We start from the raw sequence: 20,922 nt of genomic DNA, 5'->3' as shown, positions 1-20,922 counted from the left end.
GTCATGGAATACAGAAGTACACAAATATTTTGCCAGCCTATTTTTCCCAGAATATTTTTTCTAAAGCTTAAATTTTAAGCCATATATGGATGTGCTCTGTGACTTCAGCAGGGTTTCTATGTTCAGAGCAAAGCTTCTAGGGAGTGTTCACATATTCCAGACTGCACTCTATTTCAAAAGTGCTGAGCTATGAGTATTTAGCACCTCTCAGACCTCTAAGTACCTCTTATTTTATATACCTGGCTCTGAGATGACAGCCTTCCCACGGCACAGCATGTGGGCTTTGTTTGAAGGAAGTGGAATATGCAATTACTTTGTTTCCATACTAGTTTCTAGTACTGTAAATTGTGTTGATTAAAAAAAAAAGAAAAAAAAAACACAAAAAACCCTAGAAAACAAGGTACTTCTGTACCCTATGCCATCAACACCAACACCTACAAAATAAAAATTAAAAATTCCACAAGTGCCATGATGCAGGTCAAGGGAAAGCAGACGGGTTTACGGAATGATGGCCAATGTCTCTTCTCTCTCTCTCTAGAGAAGCTCGTCAGTTAAGTGTCCTCCACCAAGGAACCCACGCCTTATTTTACAGCCAGCAGTGCAAAACTCTCTCATCAAAGGACTCGAGAGCAAATATGTAGGAACTGGGATGTCTTGCTCATTCCTGTCTGTTGTTCTTTTACCAAAAAGAGTATCGTAAGACCACTGGTGACTGTATGTCATGCACATTGTAATTGTCACTTCCTGTTGTACAGAGTTATTGTTTTTCAACACCAGGAAGAAGCTTTGTTATAACAGAAAATCTTTGTACTTTGGTTCAGGGATGGGAAACAAATCATGCCTTCTTCTTAATGTAAATGTAAGCATAAGCAAAAGGCACACAATGCTCTATTCCTTCTAGAATAAGTAAAGCCAAAACTAATTTTAAAGGTTTTAAACTTTTAAAACTGTCAGTTATGTTCTAGAGGCCCAGACTTTCTATTTCTAATTAGAAATTAATTTTGTTTTTCATGACAGGCTCACTGAGCAGTTTGGAAAATGCTGGGAAAAAATATATATATACCATGTCTCCCATACATGGTTGTGTCTGAGAAATCACTCATTGTGGAAAATCAAGGAGAAAGATAGAAGAAGCAAAGTGGAAAAAACTGTTGGGTTGGGTTTTCTTTTCCTTTTAGAAATAATAACACTGTTAATTTTCATACAAAATCTTACAGAGATGAAAACTGAGATATATCTTAAGGAACATTCAAGAGTCATTTTAATACCATCAGAACTCAGCTGACTCCACAGAGATTGGTGAGACAGCAAAATACACCTACTGCAAGAGAAAGCAGCAAAGCCTATTTGAGTTCAGTCTGAGCACAGGATTTCTGATTCCACATGTGGGCTCTGATCAGTGCAGTTCTGAACCAGCATCCCCTTATACGAAAACAGACTAATTGTACTTCCTAGGTGCATAAATGACTGGCTTTAGGGCTGAGCAAGACAGATCCTAGAACACTTCTTAAATGAGAAATTCCATAAATCTCTATTACATGGAAAAGTGCAGCACTATATAAAATGGAAGATATTACAATAGTAAATAGAATGTTATTTGATGGCACAAAATGAGTGCAATACATAACATTTCTAATTATCCAGTCCTAACCCTTAGTATTATTGTGCTTCTAAAGTAAAACAGAAAATAAAAAAATAAATCATAACATGTTTTCATTAAGGCTGAGTTCAACCTGCTATTGCATTCACACATATTTCTATCATAATAAATCATCCTACTTTAATCTTGTCGTCTTTACAGCCCCAAGGCAACCCCAGTTCATGCACAGAACACTCACACCTCTTTCACTGACACATCTCACAACATTTGCTACAAATTGCATAAAATGTGAAAGCAGACACAAATATCACCTCACACTGTTCTACTTGACCAATTTCCCTCAGAGTGCCGTGGTGCAGACCCCCAGCTTCCATTACTTGAGGAGAAGACCTAGAGAGCTTCCCCTTCATCATGCATTCACTTTATTAGTACTACTTCCCTTACTCCTGACTTGGAAGAAATGCACAATAAATACTTTCACTTGTTAATGAGAAATTTGGAGAAAGTTTGTTGGCAGTGTGCCTGAAGAACATCACTGATTGTCACTGTCACTTAAAAAGGGGAAGCGAGGAAAGAAAGGTGGTATTTCAGAGACACCAGTTTTTCCATCTCTTTCATTATTTGTCCAGGATTGCAAATGTATCCATTCACAAGGGTTCTTTCACTATTTGACCACATACTTTCAAGTCTTGGGATTACCTTCAAATGATCTCAGTAAAGGAGACTGCTTATTTCCCCCACATAGGAATGAAACTACTGTTTGCATTTACAAGTGCATCAATTAAAGTTTTAATTGTGTTTATTGCACTTGCAGAAAGGAGAGCATCTGCTCAGGTTCTGCTGACCTCAAATGACAGAGTATCTCAGCATGACAAGTGACCATAGCTCTCATTTGTAAAAATGATGTTTCTCAAACATCTGGGGCAGCACAAAAATAAGAACAGGACACAGGTGGGAACAGTGGGTTACAGAGCTATCCTGGTGCACTCACTAGATTTGCCCTATATCAAACAGCAGTGTAGTGCTGGGACTGGTGTGCTCAATCTCTGATTCACAGACAACCAATATAAATGTTAAGGAAATACCTATTATTAAGAAAAGTGTGTATTTATGCATTAGTTAACATGAAATAATATCAATTCTCAAACGAAAGTAAAAGTGATAAAAGAAAGGAAATATCTTTTCAAATGTCTACTTTTTATGAAAGGCTTTGTTCATCAAAAATTTCACTTTACAGAATATGTAGCCCTTCATATTTAATTGAATTGTTGTGAACATCTTTCACTATTTTTGACTCTAATAGTAGAATGATCTGCATCTTATGGAAGTATCAGTTAAATCTTACTCAGGATCTCTTCTTATCATCACCTCTTTTTGCTTTAAATTTAGAAAAGATTTTTTTTAAAGTGAGATAACAATAGTTCCCATAACAAATTTACTAGATAGTAAATTTTTCCATGTAAGGGAAGTGAAAAATAATATAGATGAACAGAAGTGCTTTAAATAATCTAGATTAATTGACACAGGCAGCTATTTTGTTGGTAGACACAGATATAAACTATTCCAAAGATGAGCTATCTTTGTCATTGTCTCCAGAGCTTTCTAAATCAGACGAAGGACATGAGTATGCGGATGACAGGCACACCAGGTAGTGTACCACTGGCCCACATGCACAGGTGCCATTTCCAACTACTATATCAACCACTGAGTTGCAGCTCAATGATTTCAGGTAGAATTTGCTGCTTGATCTTAGCAGGCATATTACAATGCTGCACTAGAGGAAATGACACCTATCAGAAAATATGAAATCTACCCCAGCCCAAAAGTCAGACCAAGATTTCAAGTTCTCAGTAAAGTCAGTGTTGAACACATCGAAGGTAAGGGTTTTTTTGCACTGCCATCGCAAGAGTGTAATTTGCCTTAATCATACACTAGAGCTTCAAATAAATGTGAGATTCAAAACCAACTCCAAACAGAATAACCTAGAACAATAATAATAATAATATTACATAATTATAATTCCCCAAAAGTGCCTGAAGTACATGTTGGGGGGGGGGGGAAGAATCCTAAATATTTAACCAAAAACAAAAACCTGTTCACACTGTAAATTAGGCAACTACTTTTAAAAGACAATACCTATGTCCCAACTCTTCATCTATCAGAACCATCACTGTTAACTTTTTGTCTACTCTTCAGAACACTGCTATTCTAATTCTGAATAAAGTAAAGGTCTATGACTGAGCTTGTGATAAAAAGCTGGGTTCATAATTTGAGACAGAAAGTTCATTTCTTAAATGAATAAATTTTCTTTGACAGATTCCTTGTCATATTTCTTCCTTTGTGGAAGAAATAAATAAAAGGATGTGTCCTGATTTCAGCTGGGATAGAGTTAGTTTTTTCTTAGCCAGCACAGTGTGATGTTTTGAATTCAGTGTGAGACTGATGTTGATAACACACCGATGGCTCAGCTGTGCTCAGCAGTGCTTACCCTGAGCCAGGGGATTTTCAGGTTCCTGTGCTCTGCCAGTGAGGAGCTGCACAAGCACCTGGGAGGAAGCATGGCCAGGACAGCTGACCTGAACTGGCCAAATGGATATTCCAGACCACAGGGCACCGTGTCCAGTATATAAACCTGGGAGAGCTGGCTGGGAGGAGCAGATCACTGCTGGCAGATGGGCTGGGAATCAGTCAGTGAGTGGTGAGCAATAGTGCTGTGCATCACTTGTTTCTATTGGGTGTTATTGCTCCTTGTCTCTCTTTTCAATTACAATTGTCAGTTGAAGTAGTAGCATATTTTATTTTGTTTGAGCTATTAAACTGTTCTCATCTCAATCCAGGAACTTTGTCTCTTCTTTCCAATTCTCTTTCCACTGGGGTGAGGGTAGCAAGGTGGCAGCTACATGGCTCTTGCTGGCTGGGATTAAACCCCAACAGACATTTTCGGTAGTACCCGGAGGATTGAGATAACAACAGATCTGATCAGAGCTTGTTAAAAGAAATTACTTTAAGGATTCATTGAATTGGTTTAATCATTGCTGGTCACCATGTTTTTTCATTTGTTCCCTGCATGTGTGCTCACAGGCACATTATGGAACACTGTTCTTGATGCACATGTTCCCTGTGGTGATGCTGATCGTCGATGGGGTCTAGGCTAAAGTTACAACTCTGTTGCTCTTTGCAGGAGTGGTTTATGACATGATGAAATCGCTGGTCATGAACCAAATCCCGTCTGTGTGCTTGGCCCTGCGTCACCTCTGAGCCTCGGGAGCCATCTGGTGGAAACTATTAACAATCACACCTTTTAGCTGCTGCTCGTAGCGTCAAAAGGACCTTAATTTCCTGAACATTTCTTTAATTCGTCCGTTTTGCTGAGCATGAATATGACAGTTTGCGAGATGAGCTCAGAAATCCCAAGTGGGAGATTTTTCTTCAGGTAAATACTCACAAGGATTGACATTAAATCCGTATGTGTAATTGATGGGCAGCGATGTTTACTGAAATAATAACACAGAGATTTACTTTTCTCAAATTTTTTTTCTGGAACATAAGAAATGTTAATTGATTGATAGTAGAGCTTCTATTAAACTCCAAATATGCTGATCGTAAGAAACTATGGAATAATGTGCTGTTCAAACAGTAAGTGAGAAGACTTAAGCAGGAAAGCATTAATATTATCTAGACATCATATTAATGAATTTCCTTAATCAAAGGAATCCTTTGAAGAGAATTTTCTCCACCAGATAAGAGAAAGTAATTATCGGCGGGGAGAGGATGTGGGTCATGGCAGAAAGGATGCCATGCTGTACTAGGGAGAGACACACCCTGGGTAGCAGCCTGAACTGCCATTCCAGCAGTCTCCTGCAAAGAAACAGCAGCATTAATCATATACAGTGATTAAACAATTACTTATAAAATCATCTCTTTTAATAATACAGGTAACAACAGGACAGATATGATGTAAAAGTGGCAATTTCAGATTCCAAAATGCCACTCACAAATTTAAGCTCATCTTTAAGCTCACAAATCAGTGTTAATCATTTTCATGCCTTCCACTCCCCTTGCCTGAGGTATGACTGTCCATGCAGCTAGAGTTCTCATTCTGTCACATCCTCTGTTAACTCAATTCACAATAAATACTTTTGCCATCAATGCTAGGCACCCCCACCATCTCATTACATTAAGAAAATCCTACAGTTGGTTTTTTTTTTTTCAAATTTCTTGTCTTCACTTAAAAGATCCTTCAAAGCCCTCCCCGACTCTGCCTTTTGCTGACACTTTTGTACACTTACATTTGTACACTAGAACTCCTAATTCCCAGACAAAGGGATATGGAGGGAAATCAAGGCTTTCCTGACTGTAAGAGCCAAAAGAACCCACAACCTCAGAGGTCACTGCAGCTTTGGTCAGGCGTGGTATCATGATGTACCCAAGCTGCCAGCTGAGGTCTTGTCAGCTTCTCTGCTCTATTCTGCTGCTCCCACCCAGGAAAGGCCATGCAGGAGATGTGTCCCAAGAGGCAGCATGTTAACTGGCCCCCTCCCTACAATTGAGAAAGCAGCTGGGTCCAGCCAAATTTCTCAAAAGAAGTTCTGCCCTCAGCCAAGAAGAGGTGCTGCTCCATGCTTCTGTGCAGGTGTTCAAAGATGCCTTAGAAATAGGAGGATCATGTAGGGCACTTCAAGGTAGTTGATTTTTCGAATACAGTCAAAGCACAGTAAGGAAAATGGGGCATTTTATTCTTCAGAGGGTTTCCTGATGATTCCCATGTGTGTTAGAAATAAACACTGTTTGAGGAATTTTCACTGGATGTGCAGAGTGCCTGTAGCTCTGGGAAGGCAAAAGATAACACTGGTTTATATTTTCTTCCAAATCTGTCAGGCCAGCTAAACATGCAGCCACTCCCTTGCCTGGTTTCATCAAAATGGGCTTAGCATAAATAGTTCAATCTAATGGAGACAGCAGAAGGAGAGGTTAATCTGGATTGTGTTCACAGAAACAGGATCAAGGACAAGTATGTGTGCTTTTATATTGGGAGCTCTATTGGACTGAATCACAGGCTCAAACAAAACCAATTTGATGGCAACTGAAATACAAAGATAGAGAAAAAAACCTCAACACTTAAAGAATCTGGAAAGAATATGTAATTCTCAAAGTATTAAAAAGGTAACTGAAAGTAACTGAAATATATCTATTTAAATTTTTCCATTAAATTAGTATTTCTGAACATAAATAGCATCAAGGTAAGTTGTAGTGTAATAAAATCAGATCAAAGCAACCTCTGCTGTATTATATTCTACATGGTAGTCCTTCCAGGTAAGACCATTAACACCACTGACTTAAAATCATCTGACTCATTGAACTTAGTGGCTTGGAATAAATGTCCATCACCTTCCTGAACTACAATGCTAAAACCTCATGCATTATTCCAGCCACATTTCTTATCTTTATATGCAACAGTTACACACTGAATATGCAAACTTTCAGCTTTCTCTCTACTGTGCAAACATTTAAAAAAAAAAAAAAAAAAAAAAAAAAAAAAAAAAAAAAGTAAATAGATTTAGCCCAGAAACAATGTAAGGAAATACTTACAAGTAAAATCTTGAATTACCCTAGAGCACAACATCACAACTGAGGAAGTGGCCAAGCCTCACTGCATGTTCCTTTAAAAACTCAGTAGAATGCAGTGGACTTAAATGTTTAAAGAACTTCAAGCAGCAGTCACATTACGATGAAGCAAACCAGTGTGCTTCAATGTACATGTTGCACTGGTGAACAGCTGCCCCTATATACACCATACCAAAATATTAAACTCCTGCAGAAAACAGCTCCAAAAGCACTTTGAAATACACAAAGTATTCCAAGTGGAAATAGGACCTTATGTTGGTTTATGATAGAGAATGAGAACTTAAAAGAATGAGTGAGGACTGATACTGACCACACACAAAAGAAGTATGTGGTGCCAGGAGGCATTTTCCAAAGTAGGTCATGCATCAATGACAAGCACACATTTTGCCTTCCAAAATGTGCTCTGCCACTCTGTATTTTGGCCAGTGATGCATGAAAAGTACTCTAGTGCTTACCCTGCACTTGAATTGGACACAGGGAGAGCTGGGAAGTAGCAACAGTGAACTGTGCAGCAAGTTGGGAGTCCTTGCAGCCACAGGCTCTTTTGCGCAAGGAAGAACCTCTGGGGAAATGGAGCCAAGGGAATAGCAGAGCTCACTTGTATTCCAAGCTTGCAATGGGCAAGAGAGCCAAAATATCAAACCACTGCAAAAAAAACCAAAAACAAACAAACAAAACAAAAAAAAATACAACTTTTATTGAGCATTAATGAAGCTTATAGTCCTGCTTCATTAGGAGCATGTTAGCTGGTGCTCAGAATAAAAAGTAAAATAATGAGAAGCATAGCCAAGGTTGTCTTTCAGTCTGTAAAACCTTCTACAGCAAACAAATAAAACTCTAACAAGTAAAACTAATGTTGTATGGTGGATCTGAGACTAAGAGAAACCTTCAGCCCAGTGAAGAAAAACATGGAAACGGAAAAAGCAGCAGTTCAGTGGATGATTTCCCACAGTTCACAGCAGATGCAATAGGAAGAAAAAATCACTTCTGACTGAAAGATGGAGAAGGAAGACAAAATATTACCTCTATCTTCATTATGAATTCCCAGAACAGATATGTGTTTTAGATGTTTGAATATTCTCAGTCTGAAATTTAAAATACTTTAAAGTTGAGAACAAGGTGGAGTGTTGATCATCTTCCACAGGGAGAAATAATTTATTTTTTTTTTCTGGACAGACAGGTGGTGTTCCCCTTAAAATCCTGTGATCCTATGCTGCATAAAGTCTTCACATTCTACCTGAGATTAAAACTATCTTTAGGATTATTTTGTAAATCTTTATTGGGTAAAATTAACCAATATAAATGCAGCTGTACCTTAGACAGCAAACTGTCTTTAACCTTAGTACCTGGAAGAATGATAGAGAAGGTCATGCTGGGTACTATTCAAAGACTTTTAAAAATAATGCAATCATCAATCACAACCAACATGTTTTCTTCAAAAGTAAAGCTTCTTTGTCTAGGTATAAGACTATTTTAAAAATCCCTACAAAATAATGATTACAGTTGCTGCTTTTAGGATTAACCAGAGGCAGCTTTGACTCTCTGGCCACACATTCATTGAAACAGGTGTTAAATTTACATCATAAATTATTATCCTAGACACAATAATTTTCACACAGGGTACTTTTACTTGAAGGCAGTATGTGGAGAGCATTAGGTACAATGCTCCTTCCCTTGTTTCTTTGCAAGGTAGTTCATACAGTCCTGCTCTGTTGTTGACTGATGCATATTTTAAGGAGAGAAAGAGGAGCTTTGTAAGCAAAGTTCATGCTTGTTAAGAAGAATTGACCTGTAGTCCATAACTTTTGAGTTTAAGAATAGTAATTTAAAAGGTGTAGGATTATATTGGGAAGCTTGTTTCAGTTTCACATATGACAACTTTCTTGCAACAGTAGTGTTTATTTGCCTTTTTCTATTGGTAGGATTTTATGTACTGATGTAGGATATGTAGGATATGTACAGATAGCTGTCTCCAAGTACAGAGCTGCTGTGCTGTTTCTTCCACAGTAAAAATCTTACTATAATCTTTTTTCCTGTTGCTTTTTTCAGCTGCTCTGTGTGTGGCCAAAACGTAATGTGGCTTAAATTATGAAGAGATCAGATGTAGCAAAGGTCATTTATAAAGATTTTTTGCCTGTTTTTCAGTTTTATGAAGTTTGTCAAAGGAGAATATTTATTTCCTATGTACTCAGTATTTCACTGAACTCAGGACAGTTACTGAATAGGGGAGTTTAGCAATTTCAGCAGCAGAAAGCTCTTCTGGCAATTTTTACCTTGCAAATGAGAAAGATTTGCAAGCAACTGCTGCTGAACAAAACCTGTCCCAGCAAATTAAGTTAAAATATGCTAATGAATAAAAAAGTACAATATGGTAAATAAAACATGGTACTGAATAAAGTATGGTGAATAAAATAAAAGATTAGCAGTCTCTTTCTTTATATTGGAATTAAAAATTCGGCCTTTCACTTCTCTGTGATACTCATTATTGCATTTTGTGTTTATAACATTTGTTTGAATATGGTGAGAATGGTTTTGATCTCATCCTGGTTTTGTTTTTCAGGGTTTTTTCCTACATGCATCTCTTCTGTGTCTTTCACAAATAAACCTCAAGTGACTTTGAGCATTCTTCTTCAGACACTTAAAGGAACACCATGAGCAGATATGGTAGGAGGAAATTGAATTCAACTCCATTCACATCATTCATCTTCACTCCATTGACAGCTGTGTGGATTCAGTGTTGTGGTAACTCCTGTCCTGTCTCTGTCTGGGCAGCCTTAACTGGAGCTTAGAAGACTGTCTCCCCTCAAGGTGGTATGTAGTTAAGGTTTTAGCTTTCTGGATAGACAGTACAAATGACCTTGGATCCACTCCAGTCTGAACCCAGTGAAGCTGACAATCATCCCGTAAGGAAGAAAAGGAAACACCAAACAGGACTCAATCAGTATCTGTCTGTACTTGCAAAGTGTAAAATAATTTTATATGGTTAGGTCAACATACAATTAATCCTTCTTCTCTATTAGCTGCATTCCAGGTCCCACACACATGGAAGAAGGAAGAAAGAGCAGATCCAAACCAAAATCACACTGCTGGGGCAGAAGACAGGCAGGAACCCTTCTGAGAGGGGACAGAAATCCTTGTTGCAGTAAGTCAGGCAAAAAACAAAATGCTAAAGCTTGACCTGTATTTAAAACCAATGATAACAACCATAACTAAGAAAGAAACTAAAGAGAAGAAGGTGGGATATCTGAGAGCTAAAGCTCTAAAATAGTCGTCACTTTGCACCAAAACAAAAGCTACATAATTCTGCTGGCCCAGAAGTTAGCATATAGACACGAGACTGAAAATGGAAGAAAGGCAGGAGTTTGTGGGGTTCAGAAAAAGAAGGAAATAAAGGGGTGAACCGTGGCAAGAAGAAACCAGAAGCAGACTTTATAAGGCATCTAATAATTCTGAAATAAGAGCTGTCTCTTTTGTGTGTACTGAAAAAGGCAAGGACCAACCATTATATCACAGCATGTTCCAAAATGGCCAGCCTTCACCTCCAGGTACAACCTGTTAGATTGGAGGGGGGAAGAATCACTACACTTTTACAGCTGTAGTACAGTGTTCTTTCCCTGCAAAAGTATCACTACTCATCCCAAAGAGGTAGACATTTGGCATAGCAAAATTCAACTTAAATCTGACTGAGAAATCATCAGTCAAGTCTGAGATGGAAAGAATGGCGAGGCTGGAGGGAAGAAAAGGCACAGTAGAGGCAAGGATAAAGCAGCATGTGGAATCCTGTCAAAGTACAAGCAAGGTCATACGGGACCCAATTCTGTCATTTACTATTCCCAACTCCTTAGCTTAGCAACTTAGATTGCCTTTTTATTTTTCAAGTGCTCTGTAAACATAAACAGGTCATGACCATTCACTTTCAATTTTACCATCATATGTTTAATCAATAAAACATGTTAGAATGTGAGCTGACATCAAAAACAATAATTTAAATGCATGCTGTGGAACCTCTAAGTTCTGCTTAGTACTCGGACCATTAATTTTTGGTTTGTTTTGGGGTTTTTTAAAATAAATTAGGTTAAGAGTTGCTTGCATATTCCTACTGTAGATAAACAGAAAGCTTGACAAATCAGCACTACCTAAATGAAGAAAGTTTCTTCCTTACCCTCAGATGATGAGGCCCATAATTATTTCAAATAAACTGTCCTGGTTATCTTAATGATGATCCTCAATGCTACAGTGACACCTCCAGCTCCTGCTACAAACATTCACTTTCAGTCGTGTTTGATCAAGTTTTCATGAACTATTAAAGTATATTTATTACATACATTTTTTATATTATTATATTTATTTTTTTAATTACCTAGAAGCCAATCAAGTGTCTAGTTTTACAGGTGAAAAGCTGAGTAGCACTTGTTTATCGCTCAGGCCCCAATTATAGTACTTTCCTCATACGTGTGTCTTGTGGCCCTTACTGTCCTGACATCCAGTTGGCCCCTTTACCTATGCTCCAATGCTGCGTGCATGGAGCCTGGGATACTGTTTACTCTGTCATTCTAATACTTTCCTTGCACTAAAGTTAGACAAATAAATGTGATTTTTCCTGATACTGGTCGCAAATCTGTAGAGAACATACAGTCCTGACAGAAAGCCAGCAGTGTTTTACACAGATGAACTTCTAGATACTCAGCAACCAGCCCAACCAGCCTTGTCCCTTTTCCACATTTTTTAAATTGGCATTGGAATAACTTTTTTTTTTTTTTTGCATGTCTTTTCAACACTAGTCTTTTTTTCAGTACTACCACAGTCCTAGACTTTCTTTAAAACAACTGAAAGGAGCAGGGTACATTCTACCAGCCAAGAAGCTGATTCCAGGAAGGAAATATCTTGAGGCACTGACCAGCTGACATAAGAGGCATGGCTGTGCAACACTGTCCTGGTCTGCCTTTCTAAAACACACATTGCAAGAACAACAGCAGAGTCCCCACAAACTGGTTAATATTGCTGGGTAAGTGGGATGAGATCCCCTGCTGTCAGCCAACCATTTGGTTTGCTGCCTCCTCAGTATGGAATTTTACTCCTCACCAAGGGCAGTGTATAAGACAGATCCTGTTTATTGCACTTGCCTCTGAGAAGAAAGAGGCACAGGTATATGGAGGCTGTTACACATTCTCCATTATTTGGAATATACTACATAAAACACAGATTGGTAAATTCAGGTCATGAGCAGAAAAAAGAAAAAAAAAAACAGTTTAGGGAGCCACACATGAGGATATGTGCACAATCTTTTGACCATCCTGCTGGACTTGGGAAAGGACTTCCTTGTTTTTCTGCAGGGCTACCAGACCAGCTGACAAATCTAAGGGAACCTGTATAAGAAATCAGCCAAGCTTAAACACCTATTTGCTTTACTGAGAAAAAGTGCACTTGTATAAAATAATGCACCATTAAGTGTCCTCCCCTCTTTTGGGAGCAAGTAGTGCTTGTGTAAGGTGTATGCAATAGGTATAGCATGAGTTACAGTACCTCAGGTGATTACAGGTTATTCAAATAATAGTAAATTCAGCTGAAAAACTAAAGAAAATTCACAACTGATGACTGAAGGTGTAGATCTAGAAAAGACTAATTTAAGTTCTGATTTGGCAGATAATCTCATCACTACTTTACAGTTTTACAAATTTAACTCATTTTGTTAAATGAAGAAGTGAACTTCTCTAAAGTCTCTTTGAAGGACTTGATCAAGTAAGCTCCCAGTTCATTGTTTGTCTCCTGAACAGCAGCATCATAACTCCCAAAGAGTGGTGTTGAAGCCTTCACATCCTCTCTATTTGCTTGGAGTAAAATGAGGTTAAGCTCCTCTGCTACCCTTTCATATTTTTGAGGATCAAATCTGCAAACACTGGCATCATCAATGGGGTAGGTGATCCCAATAGGGTAGCAATCCCTTGGAACTGGGAACTCCACATTTTTCAGCATTGGCAATTCACAGAAAAATGTGAAAAGATGTTTAAGTGCTTGGGATGACAGTGGGTTTCCAATAAACTTAAATTCCTCTAGTTTCTGACAAGGGCTTAAACCTAAAATCAACATGTTGACATGAGTGTCTTGGATATTACAGTCCTCCAGGGTAAGACTCCTGAGCACTGAAGAGCAATGGCTGAGGAGTTTAAAGAATGTTGATGGGTAAAGCTCAGGTATATCATGACCACTCAGGTCCAGGGCTTCCAAGTGATTCGCATGGAAGCTATTGGCTAAAAAGGCCATATCAGCATGGTTCAAGGAGCAGTTAGAAACATCCAGCATCTTCAGTGGAGTTTTTAGTGGGCTGCAGAATTAAAGAGAAAAAAGTGTTATGATACAATATGTTGAAAATCTACATTTACAAAATTTCATACATCTAGCCACATTATGAATGCAGCCATCTACCACATTTTTTCTAACCTCTCTTGAAAAAAAACCATGTGCCAACAATAGCAAGTATATTTTTCTCCTGAAATTACTTCCATTAATTATCTACTTCTATGCATGGCTCCACTGTGCTATCTTAATGGGGATTAATTCATTAACATTCTGTGTATCTATTTTTTAACCAGTTATATACTGTAAAGTCACTTGCTGACTTTAACAGCAGATCACTACTACCATAGGAGCATTGGTAGCTGCTTCTTGTAGAAAGCTGCAATCCAGAGATTTAGATAATTTCCATTAAGGAAGGATTAATTCCAATATTAAATCAGTATTCTGAGAGGATATCTGCTTTTGTTTCTAGCTGGTTTCTTTTTGCTACATTTTTAATGCCCAAGAGGTAGTTTTCTGGAGTTGCAAAGACACACTCTGATGAAGCAGGTTGGAAGAAGTGTAACAGAGATTATACTCAGATATTCACATTACATATAAAATAGATCTGACAAATAAAAATCAAGAGATTGCTTTCATACTTACTACATCTTAGTGAGACCTCTGCCACAGGGTTCAGCTGGATCAAGCTTAGAAACTTGCAATTCATTTCAATTGTATCAATCAATATATGCAGTGTGCTACTCACAAATTTTAAATAAAATAGCTTCTTGTATGGGAAGAATTTTAGACCAAGCTCATTTGTCTGGATGAAACTATTATCTGCCTTTTTTTTTTTTAGATGCTCTGAAAAGCTTACAATTAACTTATTTCCTGTTCCAATATGAGTACTGCTTACTGTGTTTGCTACCTTTTTGCAAATTGCCAGTTTTCCACTGGAATTCATAATGAATATTCACATATCAGCTTAATTTGCAGTACAAAAAAAATTAAATCTCCCTTGTCTTGGCACCAAGAGACATAACAAATAATTGAAATCAAAGTCTCAAATGAAAATCAACTATTCCCCTGCCCTCCTTAAAATACAGTATCTGTGGAAAAGCATATTTACTGACTGTTCTTTAGAGGACAAACATTCACTAGATACTCAAAAAAATACTTGGAATACAACTCAGGACTTGCACCAAGGGCCAATGCAAGCTGATTAATACATAAGTTCAAATAAAAAATATCTGGGTATACCTGTGGTAGCTAAAAGTATATTCTCACCTGATGGACTCTGGAAGACTAATCAAAATAGTCAGTTTTTCAAAGTGTATTAGGTATACATTGGCTGCTGATTCTCCCCAACACATAATCTTTCCTAGCTTCCTGCTGCACCTTCCCACATACACCCCAAGATACACTCACCTCCCTTACTCTCAGAGATTCCCAGCTTGCTGGTGGCACAAAGTGCTCTTTTTTACAGTGTGACTGAAAGCAGGATGACCAAATTACCTGAGAAGTTTCTGTATTCTTCCAGTCAGTATAGAAAATGACATACTCAGCTCAGTAAGCTGTGTCATTTCACCCATCTTTTCACCAATGTTAGTAAGCATCTGTTCATCTGTAGCTGTGAACCTCCGCACATTAAATGTTCGTGCTGGCAAGGTCAAGGACATCAATAGAGGGAAGTGGATACTGTTGAAGAGCATTTCCAAATGTTCCATTTCCAAGTGAACATTATGAACTATTTCCAGTTTGCGCAACAAGGAGGGATCAGCGAGCTTTATGATATAGAAGAATTTCTGCAAGGTCAGGTTGTCAGATCTGAATGCCACACAGCAGATTTTCAGCGGACAACTGCATTTCTTCAGCAGGGCCTGCATGACCAGCTCATAGTTCCGCTCTGTAACAAACAAGTCAATTAGTACATTGATACTGACTTCAAAGGTACCTGGATTGCACTGTGCTTGTTGCAGGTAAACCAGGAGGTCTGAACAAAGCTTAGAGAGCAGCTGTGTCCTGGCCCACCTGCCCATTGTCTTCTTGCACTTACAAAACTGAACTTCAACATCTCTTATACCCGTCAGGTCGACCACTTTCAACTTTTTCATGTAGGGAGAAGACTGATTCAGCACATAGTCTCTCAGCCCTGTCAGACAGCTTTCCAAGCACACTGAACATGTTCTGTGGCTCAGGTCTTCCTCATAGTCCAGAGTAGCTCCCAAAAGTTTTCCCATGTTAAAATCAAAAAGTGGCCAGTTCTCTACCAAGTCATGAATCACTTCCCCTTGCTCCAGTAAATAGCTGGCTTTAAAAAGAAGCGGAAAAAGATCATGCGCAACAGCCCCGAGACTCTTCCTGGCAAACTCTGCATTTGACACAAATGCTTCGGCGCTAATGAATCGGAGAGACTTCATTGTTGTCCTGGACTCCTTACTGTCATGGAGAGTGACTTCTATATTTAACTAAAGATCCTGGTTGCTTACGACCTTCTATTTTTATCTGCAACTGCTGTTTGCTGCTAGCGGGAGCCTGGGAAGCCAGAGTGGAGTCACATGCTGCTTTCTATTTTAGAGCTACACTGTGAGTCTGCAGTAATCATCTATGCGATCTTTAGTCAGAGAGCTTTTAAGCCCTCATATTTATATCTAAGCTAACTCAAGTAAATATAGACTGCTATCCAGCAGAAACAGTAAGATCAGTGCAGCACACATTCATGAGAATATTGCTGTATCTTTTTTATGCCATACAAAAATGCACTCAGAGTTCCACTTAAATAAATAATATGATCTGTATTCCACTTTTTTCCATGAAAGATGCTATGCTGGGGATTCAGATGCTGATTTCAATGGGGATCATTTCCCAGAGTTAGCATTGAGCTTGTCCTAAAAACTACAGCCATAAGGAAAGACTGAGGCACTGCAGTCATTGAACTACAACAATGCCCCACTGTTTTGCCCTTCCTGTCAGCAAGCAATAGCTGATACAGTTGCTGCAGTGGAAAAGACAAAAGACTCTGGAAGAGCTCAGAACCTTGGTGACCAGGACACTTGTTTGTGGTAGGAGACTGAATGTTGATTGCAAGACAAGCTGAACAAAACAGAGCACTGTTAAAACTCTCTCATAACTTCCCAGGCAGGCATCCTAATGATCCTGCTTTGAGCAACAGACGGTCTTTTCTTTCCTGTTATTTAAGAAATGATGGTTCCATTGTGATACTGAATGGGAAAGCATTCAAAATCTATCCAGGCTAGGAGAAAAACCTCTGTCACCCACCTATCACAAGAGCAGAGATGATGTTTCTTTCAATCTGGCACTTCCTCCCAGGGGAAGCAATGATGGATACCTCCCTCACCTCTCATGTGTTTTGCTAGGCAGCCAGTGGGATGGAGACTTCCTTCAAGCTGTGCTGATCCTGCTTTTCAAGATAATTCCGGCCACTGTTTTGCTGTGAAAAATACACACTACACTTCAAAGTTTCAATTTCTTTTTTCTCTTCAAGTAAACTCCTTATGGAATATTTTATTGAAAGCAAAAGAAAAATCCCAAATATGCTTTAAATTACAGGGAAGGAACATCTTCATTAGATTGTGTCATTCTGAGAAAGCTTTTTAATTTTGCAGACTTTTGGTTTGTATTGTTTTAATTTTGCCCTCAAAGAGATGAGTGGTAAAAAACATGCAAGGTGAAATAGATAGAACTTGACAAGGTATTAAGTATTTTCCTTTGTTTTTCAACTCCATGTGTATCAGATGATAATGATGTAGGTATTACAGTATTTTGTGCAACTTAATAAAAGCTGAAAATGGCCACATATAACTGATCTCTGTATGACAAGGAAAATGCACAAATTGATTGAAAGTTTTGTCAGTTTAGTTTTATTGCCTTTCAAAATGGAATAAGCTAGTCATTAAGTTTTTATCTGTTTACCTAGTACATCTGGACTTCTTTATTTCCCAGCCTAGTACATTTGGACCTCTTTATCTGCTTACCTGGTACATTTGCACCTCTTTATCTGCTTACCTGGTATATTTGGACTAGTAGTCCAAAAGTTCCAAGATAAAGTACTCTACTATTGTCCCAGACTTTTATTAAAATACAGCAATAGGAATGCTGCCTGGTTGGGGCATGGGGTCAGAAAGGCCAGGACTTGGCTGGAGCTGAACCTGGCAAGGGAAAGAACAATAAGAAAAGCTTCTATAGGTATTTTATGCCAAAAAAGACAGGTCAAAGAAAGTGTACTTCTCTGATAAACACAACTGGGAAACTCATAATAACAAACTAGAAGCAGGCTGAGGTCCAATTGTTTTACCTCAGTCCCCACTAACAAATCTCTCTTCCCACACCTCTCAAGGTAGGGACTGGAGGAGCAAAGTTCCTCCCACTGTAAAAGACTGGGCTTGTGACCACCTAAGGAACCTGAATGTCCAGAAGTCCATGGAACGTGATGAGATGAATGCCAGACTCCTGAGGGAATTGGCTTATACAGTTGACAAACTACTGTCCATGATACTTGAAAATTCATGCCAGTCAGGTGAAGTCCCAGGTGACTGGAAAAGGGGAAACATTGTACTCATCCTTAAAAAGGGTAGAAAAGATGACCATGGGAACCACTGTGCCTGGGAAGATCCTGGAACAGGTCCTCCTAGGAGCTGTGCTAAGGCACATGGGAACAGGGAGTTGATTTGGGACAGCCAGCACAGCTTTATCAAGGGCAAGTCCTGCTGGACCAACCTAGTGGACTTCTATGATGGAGTGGACATCAGTGGACATAAGCGGACAAGGGAGGGGCTGTGGCTGTCATTTGTCGGGACTTCTGTAAGGCCTTTGACATAGTCCCTGGCAAAATCCTTCTCTTTTAATTGCAGAGAGATGGATTTGATGTGGGGACTGTTTGGTGGGTAAGGAATTGGCTGGACCGCTGTATCCAGAAAGTATTGGTCAAGAGCTGAATGGAGATCAGTGAGAAGTGGTGTCTCTCAAGGGTACATATTGAGACATGAACTGTCTCAATCAATGACATCGTGGCAACCAGTGCACCCTCAGCAAATCTGCAGATGGCATCAAGCTGAGTGTTACAGTTGACATGTGCAAGGGATGAGATGCCATCCAGAAGGACCTAGAAAAGCTTGGAAGTGGCCTCATGGACTAAATATGAGGTGCTGCATCTGGGTTGGGGCAACTCCCTATATCAACACGGGCGTGAGAGGATTGAGAGCAGCCCTAAAGGGAAGAACTTGGAGTGCTGGTGGTGCACTCACAGCCAACCATTTTCCCAGATTCCATCAAAAGCAGTGAAGCCAGCAGGGCAAAGGAGAAGATTCTCTCTCTCCCCTCTGGAGAGACCTGACCTGGAGTCTAAACTTTCAGTATTTACCTGTCTAGGAGCCCTTACATCCAGGCATTTCTATATGAAAAACTGTCCAGCTTCATCAGTCTGTCTAACCTTGTGTTGTGGTTTAAATCCAGATGGCAACTAACTTCCATGTGGCTGCTCACTTGCTCCCCGCTTCCCAGGGGGATGGAAAAGAGAATTGTAAAACTCATGGGTTGAGATAAGAACAGTTGATTAATTTAAATAAAGTAAAATGGAAAAAAATATTTTAAAAGGCAATTAAAACCAAACCAAAACAAAACATAAAACAAAAACCCCACCTCTACATAAGACCTGAACCACATTCACGGCTCCTTGCAATAGGACCATGCTGGTTTCAACATCCCAACAATATTCAAATTTTTTAAAATTCCCAAATGCCACTGTAATTAACCTAGAAAAGTGGAATATGTGGGATAATATAGGTGTCATTGCTAATAGTTCCCACCAGATGGCTCCCGAGGTTCAGAGGTGTTGCAGTGCCAAGCAGGCAGACAGGATTAGGTTTATGACCAGTGGTTCCATTACCTTACAAGCAATTAATACAAAGTACAACAAAATTATAACCTCAGCCCAGGCACCAAAGGTCATAAACACCACATCAGGGAACACATACTGAGAACGAGGGCAATAGCCCTGAGACCAAATTAGGCTTACATATGCAAGTAAGTAAATAATATCGTTAATCTCTTTCCTAAGAGTGTTTATTGTGCAGCTCAGATCCCTACTTCTTTCTAGGAAAATTTCTGACTTGCCAAGCTATCATGAAAAATTTGAAAAGTCCATGACATTTGTGGACTCAGAATCTGATCTGTGTGGATGAGATTTTACATCAGCTTCATCTACAAAGAGCTAAGGAAGTTATTTTATTATGAAAGGCATAGTTGCACAGGAAAAGTAATGCTAATGATTGAAAAAAAATCATAGGTTTTACAGAGTATAACATGAACATCATAGCAACTATTTTACATGAGAATGAAGTACAATAATGTTTTTCACTACAATAAATATAATTAAACTTATTGCAAAAAAAAAAAATAAATAAAAAGGAGCAATTAAGTACCACACAGTCATTCACACAAATTGACTGGTTTTAGCTCAGCATTCCTCCTCTCTGTCAGAATGATTATGTTACTCAGGTATTAATCAGGTATTTGTTACACATTTGATCTTTTTCTTCCATATTTAATGAACAATCATCTGGCACTGGTTGCACTCCTTTCTTGTAATATTGATGTTAGGGGACAAAGAGAAAAAAATTCCAAACCATATTTTTGTGCATCTAGTTTTTAAAATAGTGTTCTGTTGTGCTGAGTTTTTTAGTTTGGATTTGGGCGGGTGTAGAAGGAAAGACAACATCACCTTTGCCTTGTCAATCAAAACCTGGAAATCTCCTTGCAGCTTTCTCACTCCCTCCAATGAAAGTCCTCCTTGATCTAAAGAGCAAAGATATTTCTCTTGCTCATTTATAAACTACAGTTTTATCTGCATAAAAATGCAAAAAAAAATTGTCTCCCCATTCAGCAAATCAAATATACACTATTCACAGACAAAGGACATAGAAATTAGATAGTTTGTTGAAGTAAGTTAATATACTTAATATATTACATCATATATTTCTCTCTTAAAAAATTCTGTCTCCTTATATTACCAACTGAATTGGGCCAGCTTGACACATTGACCCGATGACAATAATTTTTTTTGCGTGCTTAAAAATTGCTCATATTAACAGCACTGCACACTAATTTTCTCCAAGCAGCACTATATGATAAACAGCTATATACATAATGTCAGATAAATTCAGCTATTTAAACGGAGAAAAAGATGTTTAAGACTATAGTTTGTTTAATAAATTCCTTAAAAGTAATGACGACCTGGTCACAATCTTCCTCCAATTTTCATGCTTCTCCAAGACTCCCCAGCTGGCAAAGGCATTTATTGGACAACAGCAACAGTCCATGGACTTCCTCATCTACTTGATTATACAATTTGGTTACAAACTCCATGGTATCTCTTTTAAATGGGGAGGAAAGATCAACAGAAT

At 38.6% G+C, this 20,922-nt stretch overlaps 1 protein-coding gene across 1 annotated transcript; it reads right to left on the bottom strand.

Annotated features, from left to right (window-relative positions):
• Positions 1–7,899: 7,899 nt before the first annotated feature.
• On the bottom strand, positions 7,900–15,952 carry LRRC14B (leucine rich repeat containing 14B). Its single transcript, XM_041405188.1, has 2 exons — positions 15,017–15,952; positions 7,900–13,547 (listed from the first exon to the last, which is right to left on the bottom strand). Exons 1-2 carry the CDS (start codon positions 15,919–15,921, stop codon positions 12,902–12,904), a joined length of 1,551 nt encoding a protein of 516 aa, XP_041261122.1. The 5' UTR covers positions 15,922–15,952; the 3' UTR covers positions 7,900–12,901.
• Positions 15,953–20,922: the final 4,970 nt, after the last annotated feature.

This window comes from Onychostruthus taczanowskii, unplaced genomic scaffold (assembly GCF_017590055.1).
Source record: "Onychostruthus taczanowskii isolate IOZ18803 unplaced genomic scaffold, ASM1759005v1 scaffold222, whole genome shotgun sequence".
Lineage (NCBI taxonomy): Eukaryota > Metazoa > Chordata > Aves > Passeriformes > Passeridae > Onychostruthus > Onychostruthus taczanowskii.
Note: the sequence above shows the minus strand (reverse complement) of the source record. Positions and strands in the feature narration are given on the sequence as shown.

Coding starts and splice junctions, on each gene's coding strand:
- LRRC14B (XM_041405188.1), bottom strand. CDS start 15,921: ATGAAGTCTCTCCGATTCATTAGCGCCGAAGCATTTGTGTCAAATGCA. Junction 13,548..15,016: donor AGAATACAGAAACTTCTCAG/GTAATTTGGTCA, acceptor TTAATTCTGCAG/CCCACTAAAAACTCCACTGA.